We start from the raw sequence: 15,586 nt of genomic DNA on the forward strand, positions 1-15,586 counted from the left end.
TTATGGACGCACACCAATGTATGATTTTTTCCATTAAAATATAAAAAAAATAACATAAAAGAAATAATAAAAATTAAATGTGTTCTTTTAAGATTTAAAAAAAAAAAAAAAACTACTACTTAGTCTTAAAACATTTTAAATTTGTTTTCATTATTTCATGGCTCCCTCAACAAAACTTGCGGCCCACAGTTTGGAAAGCGCTGTCATAGATGGTCAGTTTCTGCACTCTCTCTCTCACATCTATTTTGGTGGTCACTGTTCAGCAGAACTAGCATCCATTATGCCCCCCCCCCCCATTTCTGCTTAACCCCCATAGAAATATAGCAGCAGTTCTGTGGAACAGCATTCTCCATAAATTACTTACCACAAGGACTACCTCCAGCCCTTCAATATCAAAGAATTACTTTGCTTGTAACTCCAGCACAGTATTTATTTATTATTTTTAAATATCTGATCCACACATGAAAGGCCACATGATCTATAACATATTAGTGTCATGTGTGGGCAAGTGGAATAGAAGAAAGGAAGAATCTGTTCACATTTTGCTTGAACAGCTAAGGGTTTTAATCTTTGGGGAGACTGTTCCAAAGGACAGAAGTAGATGGAATGAAAGAGGAGGCAGTGAAGTTCGTTTGGCAAGTTTCAAGATGGACTGCAAAACTCCAGCACAGTATTTATTTTTTTTAAATATCTGATCCACACATGAAAGGCCACATGATCTATAACATATTAGTGTCATGTGTGGGCAAGTGGAATAGAAGAAAAGAAGAATCTGTTCACATTTTACTTGAACAGCTAAGGGTTTTAATCTTTGGGGAGACTGTTCCAAAGGACAGAAGTAGATGGAATGAAAGAGGAGGCAGTGAAGTTCGTTTGGCAAGTTTCAAGATGGACTGCAAAAAGGTTTTGGTTAGCAGCGACTCTTGTTTTAATGATTTTGGAGGAGAGTGGGGGAATAATAGTGACCAATTCAGCAGAGCACTGTCCATGAAAGTATCTATAGAAGAGACACAAGGCAAAAACTGAACATATGTGAGAGAAGGCTCAGAAGCTATAGTTGAAATGTGGTTGCACCAGAAAAGATCTGAGGTGCAGGTCAGTCCAAGAAGAGAAATTAATCATGCATGGATATTTCAGTATTAGTATTACTGAAGGTAAGCGGGAAGGCATGTGAGCTCTTTCTTGGTAACGATCAGACAGGACTAAGTTTTAGTAGCATTGAAGTTTACAAGGTTGTCCTTGGCTCACTGAGATATAACTAGGAGATCTGAGTTCAGGTCACTGGTCATTGTAGATCTTGAGGATTTTAATACTTTATCACTAAAAGGTTTGTCAAATGAAAAGGAGGAATGGAGTGTACTGTCGTCAGCAAAGCTATGGATAGGATCGGAAGTCTGAGATAGGTCATTTATATATACAAGAGGAAAGAGTGGGTGAAAGAACAGAACCCTGGAGTACTCCTGCATTGGTGGGGAAATCTGTTGGATTTTGGCTCAAGGCATTTGACAGGATTCTAGATGGAATTGTTATACAGGGACTGGTATGCAAAATAGGCTTGTGATGTGATACAGATAGCAAAGGGAAACTAAATGACTAGTATCAGAGAGTAATGTATGAAGGTGATTGTGGGAGGAGGATGCCAGTGGAGATGCTTAGTGGTATCTTCATCTTATTCATGAGCAATAGGACTCCTTGCATATATCTAAAATAATAATAGTGCATGCACACACACACACACATATATATATAAATTTCTTTATTCAACATCCTGTACAAACATCACACATAAAGGATCAGATATCCATAATTCTAGAAAGTCAACTAGATAGATTAAGACATGTTCTGCTAGAATAATAGTGTGACAGCACTGCTTAATCTTCTTCTGTCCTTTGTCTTACATTCCTTTTCATACTCTTAATATTTTTTCTCTTTCTAAATCCCCCATCTGATGCTATATCATCATCCAAATGCCCTATTGTTTTTTCTTTGAATTTTAATTTCTCATTCGTAAGAGTTATATTAACTTCCACAACATTATCAGTTTTTTCTGGAAGCTGAAGATCAACTTCTTTTGGTTTCCTGAAAAATTAATTTACAATTAGAGATAATGAAATTTGTATACCAGAAGAAAATGTTAAAGTAAAAATACAGAATTCAAAAAAGAAGAAATTATGAAAAATGAGTTATCAGTGCAATAAAATTCTGCTATCTCAGAAGGCTTTTTTAATTGCTATCATTTGAGACATATGTGATACCCAATTCATTTGAATAACTTTATATGCAATGACTGATTCAAAATTGTTTTCTTGTCACACACATATCACCTCCCTTTTTTATAATAATGATTTTAACTCCTTTATCCATGTATTTTTAAAATTTTAAATGTGAACAACAAAGAAGATATTTAGAGAGCAACCCAGTTATGAAAAAGGACTTCCCAACTGAAGGTGAGCTAGCCAGTCTCAGGGAAAGAGAAAAGTGCATAATTTCACAGGCATAGCAGACTACATAAACAGGATTAACTGTCCTAGCCTAACATTAATAATTAGTTTTAAATGGAGCCATGTTACTGGCCTGTTGCAGACATTTTCTTAAGGAGAAGGAAGGTGTATGTAATTTTATCAAAATTTTTAATTCACAGACATACTATTGGACTAATTTTAACTTTATAGAAAGTTGGATACAGTAAAGAGATTATATATATCAATGGCGTTGCACTCCCATTTCAGTTTGGTGTGCTGTCGTGTGGCTTATGCAACCTGCACTACAAAATTTACAACAATTTGACTGCATTTTTATTGATGTATGAAAGTTTTAAGAGTGCATACCACATCAGCACTCATCTTAATTAGTCCAATGCAATTAATTGTAGATAACTTTGAATACTTTTATCAATTAATTGTAAACAAATCTGCATATAGTCGGGGAAACAATGTTTGTATATTAGAAAACAATAACAAAGGAGAATGGTATATTTCAATTACTCAAAGGTATAAGTATGTGAATTTATACGTTATTAATAAGTATGAGAATGGGAAATGTAGAAATACTTTCATTAATGGCAAATTAATAATGATTGACATTTGTGATATGTGTGTCCTATAAGTTTGCTGGATACAGCGAATAGCATGCGATCTTATTAAGTCTAGACATGTATGAAGTGAATTTATGATGGTAAAATTTAAAAAAGAAAAAAATTATTAGAAGAGGGAAAGAAATTTGTTTGCAAAGTATAAATAACCAACCAATAATAAACAGCCACTATAGGGAGATGGTAATCCAATGAACTAATGTTGATCGGGCGATTCATTTAGGCATGGAAGGAAGAATGGAGCAGCAAATCATCTTGTAAAATGTGTTGTGCATATGTGTATTTCTCTGGTTTATGTACATACCACTTCATTTTCTAAAACTTTTCTTTTGTTTACTGAGACTCAGTATACAATTTACACAATAATAAGATACATAATATCCGATCATTATTGGAATTATCCAGACTTTAGGGAATCCTCCATTTGTTGTTATTTTTTTTTTAGTATCAGTAGCTCTTCTGTCTTATCAATAATAGATATCTCACATATGCTAGTATTTTGTTGTAGATCAAGAACTTCTTTTAATACACAGAAGTGTTCATTTTTATTCAGGAATTGATAAATTTTTACTACGGCTGTTGTTTCTGAAGACTAGAATAAAAATGAACACTTCAGTGTATTAAAAGATTCCAACATTATCAGATTCTATTGGCTAAGGCATTCTGTACCGTATCAATCCACCTATATTTTGGTCTTCCTCTCGGTCGTTTTCCTGCTGACCTGGTAGAGAACACTTGTTTTGCTAATCTTTCATCCCATTCTGTTTAGGTGACCATACCACATGAGATTAGCTCTGCTAATGCATTTCTGGGTGCTGACAATGTTAAGTTCTTTCCTAATATCCTCGTTTTTAATATGATATTGCCATTGAGGCCATCTGTTCATGCCTCTAATCTTTCTCAGGACTCTCATATCTGCAGTATTTAGTCTTTGTCGTTTTAATTCTGACCCAGTTCTCAGATCCATCAGTTAAAACTGGTTTGAACACTGTCTTTTATACAGCTAATTTAATGTTCCAACCAATTTCTCTCTTATTCAACTGACTTCCTACCATACCATCTTTGTTGATTCTGTTGTCTATTTCCATATTTAATTTACCATCTTCACTGAAAATTGTGCTTAAATTGCTGAAATGCTTTACTTGTTCCACAGGTTCACCGTTCACAACGCAGTTGACATTTTCAACGATTCTGCCTATTTTCATTGTCTTTGTCTTTTTATTGCTGACCTTCATACCACATCTATTACAACAGTTATTCAATTTAGTCAGGGATATTGCAGACTTGTAGTGGATTTATTTAGAAGTATAACATCGTCTGCATAAAGTAAAGAGCTGACATTAACATCTCCAATTTTGATATCATGTTTAATACCACTTTTCTTCATAATGTGATCCATATAGATAATGAATAACAGAGGGGATAATGTACATAATTGTCTCGCACTAGATTTAACATTAAACCATCTTCATGTACTTCCTTCAATTCTAACTGCTGACTTACAACTCAAATACACTGAGGTGAGAACATAGCTAACACATATTTAATTAGCTCTATATTATATAACCATAGCATATTGAATAGCTTCTCTCGTGGCACCTTGTCATATGCCTTTTCCAGATCGACAAAACTTAAATACAGATCTTTGTTATATTCCCATGATTTCTCAACTATTTGTCGCAAAGTGAAGATCTCATCCTGACAGCCTCTATTTGGTCTGAATCCAAGCTTTTCTTCCACAATTCTTCTCAACCGCTTCTCAAGTATACTTGCATAAATCTTACCAGGAACACTCAGTAGGGAAATAACTCTGCCATTCTCACATTCAGTTTTATTTCACTTTTTATATATATAGGTACTATGAGAGCTCTACTCCAATCATGGGGAATTTGTCCCTCTGTCCAGGCCTTCTGAACTATGCAGTGCAGCCACTGTAAGACTTTTATACCATCATACTTCAGCATTTCTGGTCAAATATCATCTAATCCTACTGCCTTTCCATATTTCCAGCCTTTGATGGCTTTTTCTACTTTAAGTATGGATATGTATTCCTGATTATTGCCCATTGAGTGTTTTTTACCACTGCTTATTTCATTTAGCAATTTTTCGAAGTAATTACTTCAAGGATATATTTTTCTCCAGTTTTCAATGTCACCTTTATCATCTCTAACTCCTTTTACAGCACTCTTTCCTCCATTTCTAAGCTTCTTCAACAACCTACAGAATATTTTGCCACCTTCTTGATGGCCAAAGTCTTCCCATGACTTTTGTTATGAGTCAGAAACATCTTGTAAGAAAAAGGCAAGAATGCATGTTGGTGGTATTGAAGGTGATAAGGTTATACTCACCACACTGAAAGATGATATGGAGATTAGTGTTTTAAGGCACTAATTAAGCTTAGTTTGTCAAATAAGAGGATGAATGAAACATACTACTGCCTGCAAGGCTGTAAATGGGATTAGAGGTGACTGAGAGTAAGTAATTTAAGTATAGGAGAAAGAGGATAGGTAATCCCAAGGCATCCTGCATGGAGAAGTTTGAAAAGTGAGAGAAACAGCTCTCAATGCCAGATATAATTAAATGCTCCTAAAGTGTCAAGAGCAACAACACATGTCCAGTCATGTAGGCTGATGTCAGTTGTGGACCTAGAGTAGTGAAATTCATACTGGTAGGTCTCTTAAGAAGGTGACTGTTACTTTTGGAGAGGATTGTTAATTAAATGGTAGCTGGAGTAGACTTATTTTTTATTATTTTTTTGTAATAAGATGGATATATGCTTGCCTACAACAAGGAGATAAGTGAGAGCTGGGTATAAAAAGATTGTAGAGAATATATATATACCTCTGCATAAAAAAAATGTGTTGAATGATTTGCAATACTAATTTATTACATAGAAAATAATTATTACCAAATATGAATTAGCATAATCTAAATCTACGTACTTTGTAGATCAGTATTCCCCAACATGGAGGCATATGCCTCGCAGGGGAGACAATTCAAAAATGATGTTGCATTCGTCATCACCAATATATTCAAAAAAATTACCATTGTCGGCGATAAATTATCAATGTTGCAACACTGACTTTCCAAGAAAAAAAAAAAAAGCTGGCAACACTAGTACAGCAGTCAACATAAATACTTGGTGGTGTAAGTGTGTTAAGGTTAGATCAGAGCATCTGTCACTTCTGAAAAATAGATTTTCCATCTTGGATAACTCATCCAATGCTAGTGGATTTAACTGTTGGGGCCCATGCAGTATCAAGAACTCTCAGAAATGCAAAATGATGAGTCTATTAGAACTTTATTCAATATAAAAGGAATACACTGAGGTGAGAATATAATGTCACTGCCATGGCTTTGTGACAAGACACACAACACAACTAGTTTTGCAAGAAAATTACTGTTGCCCTTCCCAGCAGCATATTTAGTTGAATGTGGCTTTAGTGCTGTAATGACTTGTTACTGAAACAAAGAAATCATCAGAATATCACAAACCGTGGAAATTTGAGACAAATTGACTAAATTAGTTTATGTTCCATCGAGGCATTTCCGACTCCTGGTGATTGTATGAATATACATTCTCCATTCAGATCTGTCCCTGGTCATATCTTTCGAATTTCCAAGTGCATTCCAGTTGCTGCTTTTATTCCATCCACCCATCTAATTCTTGGTCTTCCTCTTCTGCTTCCATCAACTTTAGCAAGCATCATCATCTTCTTCAGACTGTCATTTGCTCGCATAATATGTATTAAGTATGACAATTTTTGCTTGATGATCATAGCTTTGGGCAATCTGGCTTTATTCTGTCTATCACTGATTTATTGGTTTGCTTTGCAGTCCATGGTATTCTTAGTAAGCATCTCCAAACCCATAATTCAAATGCATCTATCGTCCTTCTTTCACTCTTTCTCAGGGAATACAGTACCACAGGGAATACCATTGCTTTCATGATTCTGATTTTTGTTGCGAGGCTAATATCTTTATATTCAAAGATCTTGAATAAATTTGTCATTGCTTTCTTTCCGAGTAATAATCTTCTAACTTCTTCAGTACAATAATCATTTATCAATTCGGGATCCTAGGAGCACAAAATTGTTATCTGCTTCCATTTCTTCCAATCTACTTCAAAATCATTAAGTTCACATGTTGCCATAACTTTTGTCTTTTTGAGGTTACATTTAAGACCATATTTAGCATTTTCTTCTTTAACTTTCATAATAAGTTCCTCCAAATCTTCTTTGCATTCTACTAGCAAGGTGGTATCATCTACATACCTCAAATTATTAATATTTCTTCCACCAATTTTAATTCCAACTGAAGACTCCTCCAGCCCTGCCATTCTTAAAATGTATTCGCTGTACAAGTTAAACAGGTACAGAGAAAAAATACATCCCTGTTGCACACCTTTCCCTATTGTGAAATACTCAGTTTCTTCAAGATATGTTCGGACAGTAGCTTCTTGTTCATAACAAAGATTCCTCAGAAACATAATGAAATGCTCTGGTACTCCCATTGTTCTTAACAGTTTCACATAATCTACAGAGTCAAAAGCTTTGCTGTAGTCAAGGAAACAAAGGTAGACATTCTTTTGATATTCCTGTGCTCTTTCTATTCTCGATCTCTTGTTCCTTTGCCTTTTCGAAATCCTGCCTGTTCATCTGGCATTTCTCTCTTCGTGAATGGTTCCAGTCTTTTCTGAATGATCTTAAGACATACACGAGAAATCAGTGCTATAGTTCTGTAATTTTCACACCCTCTTGCATCGCCTTTCTTCAATAAAGGTATATAAACTGATATTTTCCATTCCCTAGGCCATGTAGTTGTGATCCAAATTTGCTGACATAGAGCTGTTAAAATTTTAACTGCCTCTTCTCCCAGGGCTTTGACCAGCTCAGTATGTATTCCATCTCCTCCTGGCGCTTTCTTACTGGATAGCTGTTGCAGTGCCCACCTCACTTCACTCTCCAGTGGTACTGGCTCCTGTGTATAATCCTGCTCTTCAAATTTCTCAGTAATTTTGGAGTCCCTTCTATAAAGGGCTTCTGTATACTCTTTCCATCTTTCTTTGATGTCTGCAGCTTCCTGTCCATTTCATCATTATCCTCAAATTCCTGACATATACCTTCAAGGGGTGTATAGGATATGATAGTACTACATAAAAAATTTACATCATTACTAACTTCCTATCTACAATTTTCCTCCAAATCAGTCTGTTACTTGTCAAGACTCCAACACCATCAGCAGATCTTATATTTCTATCGTCTAAGGCACCTTGTACCGTATCAATCCACCTATATCTTGGTCTTCCTCTGGGTGTTTTCCTGCCAACATGGCAGAGAACATTTGTTTTGCTAGTCTTTCCTCGCCTATTCTGTTTAAGTCACCATACCACCTGAGATTAGCTCTGCTAACACATTCCTGGATGCTAACAATGTCAAGCTCTTTCCTAATATCCTCGTTTTTAATATGATATTGCCATTGATGCCATCTGTTCACGCCTATAATCTTTCTTAGGACTCATATCTGTGGTCTCTAGTCTTTGGTCAAGTGTTTTACTTCTGACCCAGCTCTCAGATCCATAAGTTAAAACTGGTTTGAACACTGTCTTGTATACAGCTAATTTAGTGTTCCGACTAATTTCTCTCTTATTCCATATGAATTTATTCAATTGACTTCCCACCATACCAGCTTTGCTGATTCTGTTGTCTATTTCTATATTTAATTTACCATCTTCACTAAAAATCGTGCCTAAATAGCTGAAATGTTTTACTTGTTCCACAAGTTCTCCATTCACAACACAGTTGACATTTTCAATGATTCTGCCTATTTTCATTGTCTTTGTCTTTTTATTGCTGACCTTCATACCATATCTATTACATCAGCTATTCAATTTAGTCAGGGAGTCTTGCAGACTTGTAGCAGATTTATTTAGAAGTATAACATCGTCTGCATAAAGCAAAGAGCTGACATTAACATCTCCAATTTTGATATCATGTTTAATACCACTTTCCTTCATAATGTGATCCATATACATAATGAATAACAGAGGGGATAATGTACATCCTTGTCTCACACCAGATTTAACATTAAACCATCTTCCTGTACTTCCTTCAATTCTAACTGCTGACTTACAACTCAAATAAAGACTAAGTATTGCTTGATATAATGTCCCATTGACACCATATAACTGCAGCGTATTGAATAGCTTCTCTCTTGGGACCTTGTCATATCCCTTTTCCAGATCGACAAAACTTAAATACAGATCTTTGTTATATTCCTATGCTTTCTCGACTATTTGTCGTAAAGTGAAGATCTGATCCTGACAGCCTCTATTTGGCCTGAATCCAGCTTGTTCTTCACCAAGCTTTTCTTCCACAATTTTTCTCAAGTATACTTGCATAGATCTTGCCAGGAACACTCAGTAGGGAAATACCTCTGTAATTCTCACATGCAGTTTTATTTCCCTTTTTATATATGGGTACTATGAGAGCTCTACTCCAATCATCGGGAATTCGTCCCTCTGCCCAGGCTTTCTGAACTATGCAGTGCAGCCACTGTAAGACTCTTATACCACCATACTTCAGCATTTCTGGTCGAATATCATCTACTCCTGCTGCATTTCCACATTTCAAGCCTTTGATAGCTTTTTCTACTTCAAGTATGGATATGTATTCCTGACTGCATGCCTGGTCAGTGTTTTTTACCACTGTGCTGTCATCACTGCTTGTTTCATTTAGCAGTTTTTCAAAGTAATTACTCCATACTTCAAGGATATCTTTTTCTCCTGTTTTCATGTCACCTTTATCATCTCTAATTCCTTTTATAGCACTCTTTCCTCCATTCTTAAGCTTCTTCAACAACCTCCAGAATATTTTGCCACCTTCTTGATATTTATTTTCTATATTCTTGCCAAAGTCCTCCCATGACTTTTGTTTAGCATTCTTGCATTTGTCTGTATATTCTCTAAGAGCACAAGCTGACTTATTTGACAGGAACTTTTGGTATGCTTTCTTCTTTTCCTTCACTGCCTCTTTAACCTCCTGTGTCCACCAGGGAGTTCTGATTTTTTTATCCTTACAAACAACCTCACCACATGCCTCTCTGGCAGAATCGATCAATGTTTTCTTCAGAGTTTGCCAATGAATCTCCAAGGTTTGATTCCTGTTCTCAAACTCTTTCATTTTTCCTTCAATAATCTTTGTGTATTTTAGTCTACAGCTCACATCTGAGAGCTGCTCAACTTTTATTCGCTTTAAAACTTTCTTACATGTTATTCTTTTCAATATGAAATTCAATTTTATCCTGCTCAAGACTAAATAGTGATCACTTCCAATTTCAAATCCTCTGTACACTCTGGTGTCCTGCACCAGGGAGAAAACATCACTATCAACAATAACATAGTCAATGAGACTTTTCTTATTCCTAGCCTCTTCTCTCTATGTGAATTTGTGCACATTTTTATGTTGGAACATGGTGTTAGCAATAACCAGTCCATGTCCTGAGCAGAAATCCAGCAGATATTTGCCATTATTATTAGCTTTGCTCTTTTCTCCAAATTTTCCCAAAATATTTTTGTATGTCTCACAATCATTTCCTACTCTGCTATTTTGATCCCCAACAAGGACCAACTTTTCATTTTTCATTGTGTCAGTTGCTTTTTCTAAAGCCTCAAAAAATTCTTCCACTTCTACCTTAGTAGAACCATAGGCACAAATAAGTCTCATTGTCCAGTTCCCCATTCTCATATTTGCCCACATTACTCTACTTGAGACTGACTGCCATTCAAGAAGATTAGCCTAGTATTTTGTATTGAATACTATGGCTACTCCTTCTTTTCCTTGATTGTCATTGCCTGAATATAACATTTTGTATTTATTGCTCAGAAAGATCTCACCAGTTTTGGTCTTTTTTGTTTCAGTCACCCATATTATGTCGATCTGGTACTTATCTAATTCCTCAGCTAGCTCCATTTCTTTGCCATTCAGGCTTCTTACATTGATAGTACTGATCTTTAACTCTGGTGATGTTGAGTTGGGGTTTATTTTCAGATTTGTTCCAGTTGCTGACTTTTCGCTGTTCGCCCTGGTTCCCTGGCGAAAACAACGGGGGCCTTGTTTAACCGGGCGACGCCCCAGCCGGCATGAAATTTTGTCATGTTGTACCATCATTCTATATTTTGGTTTAACCAATAAGAATACAATTTGGTCGGCTAAATCCCAAATTGCCAGCCCATTCTCGTCCGTTCAGTATCCAAGTAGATACCCAACAGGGTGCACCACGAGAAGGTGAGGATTGGACATTAGGTCAGAAGCCCTGGTCGGTTCTCTGCATTCCTTTAAAGGCTATGTGAAGGTCTCCTCTCAGTTATACAGCTTTGACCCTTAAGCACTTTAATCGAACTTATAATGGTGTTTCGGTCTGTGAGGCTAGCCTAGTGGCTGTGCGCTTCACAACCATATGTTTGGGGAAGGAGTATCCTAGGTTTGATTCCCATCAGAGATGTGAGGAGCTGAAGGATCTTCCTCAGCCATAGCCAAGTTAGCCGGTCTTGGGCATGGACAGTAGGGTTTTTTCCCAGTTTATCCTGGGGTTTTTCATCCCACAAAGCAGGCAAATCGGCCTTGAGAACTCAACACTATGGACATAGGATAGACCACCTTATCCTGTGAACGATTTGAGGTCCGATGATTAACAAACCCTCGACACGACAAGGTAAAAGGAAGATGAGATGAGATGGTGTTTCTTTGGGTGATCAAATGCCATTTCCACAGGACTACAGCTTTTGCCTGGCATCGATTAATTAATACTTACAGTTTTCATGGTGTGGAGAGGGAACTGATTGTAATTGTATGCTAATTGGACAGAATAACGCTTCAGTATTCTGGACTGAGGTTATGCTTTTGTATTTTGGTAGATGTGCACTATAGTGAACAGTGCTTAACTAAATTACAGCAAATTCCCAGCCTAAGTCTAGTAAAACCAATGCTCTTCTGAACTCACTATTGTAAAAATGAAAACTCAACCTTCAAATAGTAAAGTAAATTAAATTTCCTAGCAAATGATGTCACAATTAATGCCTGGAAAATTTCACTTGCTAAACACAAATGCCTGCACTTTACACAACATAAATGCAACCATCTGGCTACCTCAACCTGACTTTGTCTGGCCTCTTATCTCACAATAGCTTGCCACTTATTCATTGGTTCAAATGATGTCTTGTAGCCATAACTAAGAATTTTGTGATAGCAAAATGTCTCGTTTTCACTTTAGAATACCCTTTTATGCCATGGCTCATTTGCATATATATTGCTGACAGCTCCACTCATTTGTACACAATAACCAGACCCAGCATAATTTTTTTTACATAATGTATCTGACTTTCATATGTTTTTGTTTCCCTTTTCCCCCACTGAGTTATTGCAATTTTTATTTGTTCCTTAATTTATAGAAACCGGTGTAGTTTACCTTGAACTTCCTCTCTTACAAAATTATGCTCCCAAAATACTCCATTTTCATCTGGAAAGGGATTAAAGTTTGTGTGGTTGTCACATCAAACAGCAATTTCAAATTTTTTACCTTATGGATAAAGAATTATTTAGGTAGGCAGCAGCTTCTTGCCTGGAGGTCCTGTTGATGACATGCTTGGAATCTGAACTCTCTCTCTGAAAACTATTTAATTTGGCTTTCTGCTTTTCTGAAAATTTCATGTTTCTAATCTATATAATAACAATGCCTTCAACCTACTACTAGAAATCCTCGTTTTATTACGATATTTGGATTATTCAATTGTCTGATAGCAGTATTTGCCTTTGCCAATTTTTGCATTATATCCATTACATTTTTAGTATCAGCATCACTTCTCAGGTGTATAAAATTCTTTATTTATCATAATTTCTTTGTCATTTATTGCTCAGTTCAACCTCATCACTTCTGAATTTACTTGAAAACGGTGTGACCATGTCAACTGCACATCCAACTGTAATATTAAATTCTATCTTATTTCTCTCCTTATATTTGTAAATGTTTTCATAATTCATCAATGACTATGCTGTAAAGTAGTCCAGATATTGCATAACACTGTCCTGCATCAGTTCTTAGCTCAAAGCATTGTAATGTTGCTTGCTGGGCAATAACACAGATTTTACTTTCTTTATACATTACTTTTATTATTCTCTCATATTCTCAGGAGTTCCATAGTTCCTAATAATTATCATAATGTCTTTCTATTAATATTTCAAAAGCTTCAGCAAAATGTAAATATTTATGTATTAAACTCTGCTTTAAGGAATATAATTAAACAGAATATAAAAAAATTAAGAAAAACTGGATATGCTGATATAATCTTGTTTTAGTTAGCAAAAAATGAAGATATAAAAAGAAAAAACTAAAATCATGACAGTTACTACAGAACTTATAAGATGCACATTAGAAATCAAAAGGAAAATAACTGAACAAATTAGTAAGATAAAATATTTTTAAGTACTAAATAACTATAGCATCACACAAAGTGAAGTACAAGAACAAGCAAATAAAAGCTAACAGAATATCTGGATGTCTTAATAGCCTTACCTGGAAGAATAGGAACATCAAATAAAAAGGCTAAAAATAAGAATAGTCATGCAAGTATCAACATATGCAGCAACTACAAAAATTAGACAAATTAATGAAAACACTGAGATAAAAACATTAATATTATTAAAGCTTCAGTTTTTCTTAAACAAAATCAGTTTAAGATTTTGTTTAAGTACACAAATCAGAGAAAACTAAAATAAGCAAAAAATCATATAGAAAGAATATAAGACAACACATAGGAAAAGAAACTAAAAAATTGAATACCAAAAGGAAAGAGAAGCAGAGAAAGCCTGTAGAGAAGAAAATAATGTGAATGCACACTACTTCCACCTGTTTATGTCCATTGAAGATCGACACTTCACACCCACATAATTATCATCATCATCAAATTCCTGCCATGTACTCTCAAGGGGTGTACAGGATATCATACTACATGAAAAATTTACATCGTTACTAACTTCCTATCTACAATTTTCCTCCAAATCAGTCTGTTACTTGTCAAAAATCCAACATTATCAGATCTCATATTTCTATCGTCTAAGGCACTTTGTACCGTATCAATCCACCTATGTCTTGGTCTTCCTCTGGGTCATTTTCCTGCCAACCTGGCAGAGAACACTTGATTTGCTAATCTTTCATCACCCCATTCTGTTTAAGTGACCATATCACCTGAGATTAGCTCTGCTAACGCATTCCTGGATGCTGACAATGTCAAGTTCTTTCCTAATATCCTCATTTTTAATATGATACTGCCATTGATGCCATCTGTTCACACCTCTAATCTTTCTCAGGACTCATATCTGCGGTCTCTAGTCTTTGGTCAAGTGTTTTACTTCTGACCCAGCTCTAAGATCCATAAGTTAAAATTGGCTTGAATACTGTCTTGTATATAGCTAATTTAGTGTTCCGACTAATTTCTCTCTTATTCCATATGAATTTAATCAATTGACTGCCTACCATACCAGCTTTGTTGATTCTGTTGTCTATTTCCATATTTAATTTACCATCTTCACTAAAAATCGTGCCTAAGTAATGAAATGTTTTACTTGTTCCACAGGTTCCCTGTTCACAACACAGTTGACATTTTCAACAAGTCTACCTATTTTCATTGTCTTTGTCTTTTTAATGCTGACCTTCATACCATATTATAACAGTTATTCAATTTAGTTAGAGAATCTTGCAAACATGTAGCAGATTTATTTAGAAGTATAACATCGTCTGCATAAAGCAAAGAGCTGACATTAATATCTCCAATTCTGATATCATGTTTAATACCACTTTCCTTCATAATGTGATCCATATAGATAATGAATAACAGAGGGGATAATGTACATCCTTGTCTCACACCATATTTAACATTAAACCATCGTCCTGTACTTCCTTCAATTCTAACTGCTGACTTACAACTCAAATAAAGACTAAGTATTGCTTGATATAATGCCCCATTGACACCATATAACGTATTGAATAGCTTCTCTCTTGGCACTTTGTCATATGCCTTTTCCAGATCGACAAAACTTAAATACAGATCTTTGTTATATTCCCATGCTTTCTCAACTATTTGTCGTAAAGTGAAGATCTGATCCTGACAGCCTCTATTTGGCCTGAATCCAGCTTGTTCTTCACCAAGCTTTTCTTCCACAATTCTTCTCAACCGTTTCTCAAGTATACTTGCATAGATCTTGCCAGGAACACTCAGTAGGGAAATACCTCTGTAATTCTCACATGCAGTTTTATTTCCCTTTTTTATATATGGGTACTATGAGAGCTCTACTCCAATCATCGGGAATTCGTCCCTCTGTCCAGGCTCTCTGAACTATGCAGTGCAGCCACTGTAAGACTTTTACACCACCATACTTCAGCATTTCTGGTCGAATATCATCTATTCCTACTGCCTTTCCATATTTTAAGCCTTTGATGGCT

The 15,586-nt window shown here is 35.6% G+C and overlaps 1 protein-coding gene across 1 annotated transcript in view; it reads right to left on the bottom strand.

Annotated features, from left to right (window-relative positions):
* Positions 1-1,735: 1,735 nt before the first annotated feature.
* Positions 1,736-15,586, bottom strand: part of LOC150106640 (WW domain-binding protein 4) — an 80,764-nt gene continuing 66,913 nt past the window's right edge. The window contains exon 8 of the mRNA XM_090392593.1: positions 1,736-2,079. Coding sequence (XP_090248719.1) covers positions 1,872-2,079 — 208 coding nt within the window. The 3' untranslated portion in view covers positions 1,736-1,871. The remainder of the gene's footprint in view (positions 2,080-15,586) is intronic.

The sequence above is a fragment of the Typopeltis vanoorti genome, chromosome 5 (assembly GCF_054136105.1).
Source record: "Typopeltis vanoorti isolate ZY-2024b chromosome 5, IOZ_Tvanoo_1.0, whole genome shotgun sequence".
In the NCBI taxonomy this organism is placed as follows: Eukaryota; Metazoa; Arthropoda; class Arachnida; order Uropygi; family Thelyphonidae; genus Typopeltis; species Typopeltis vanoorti.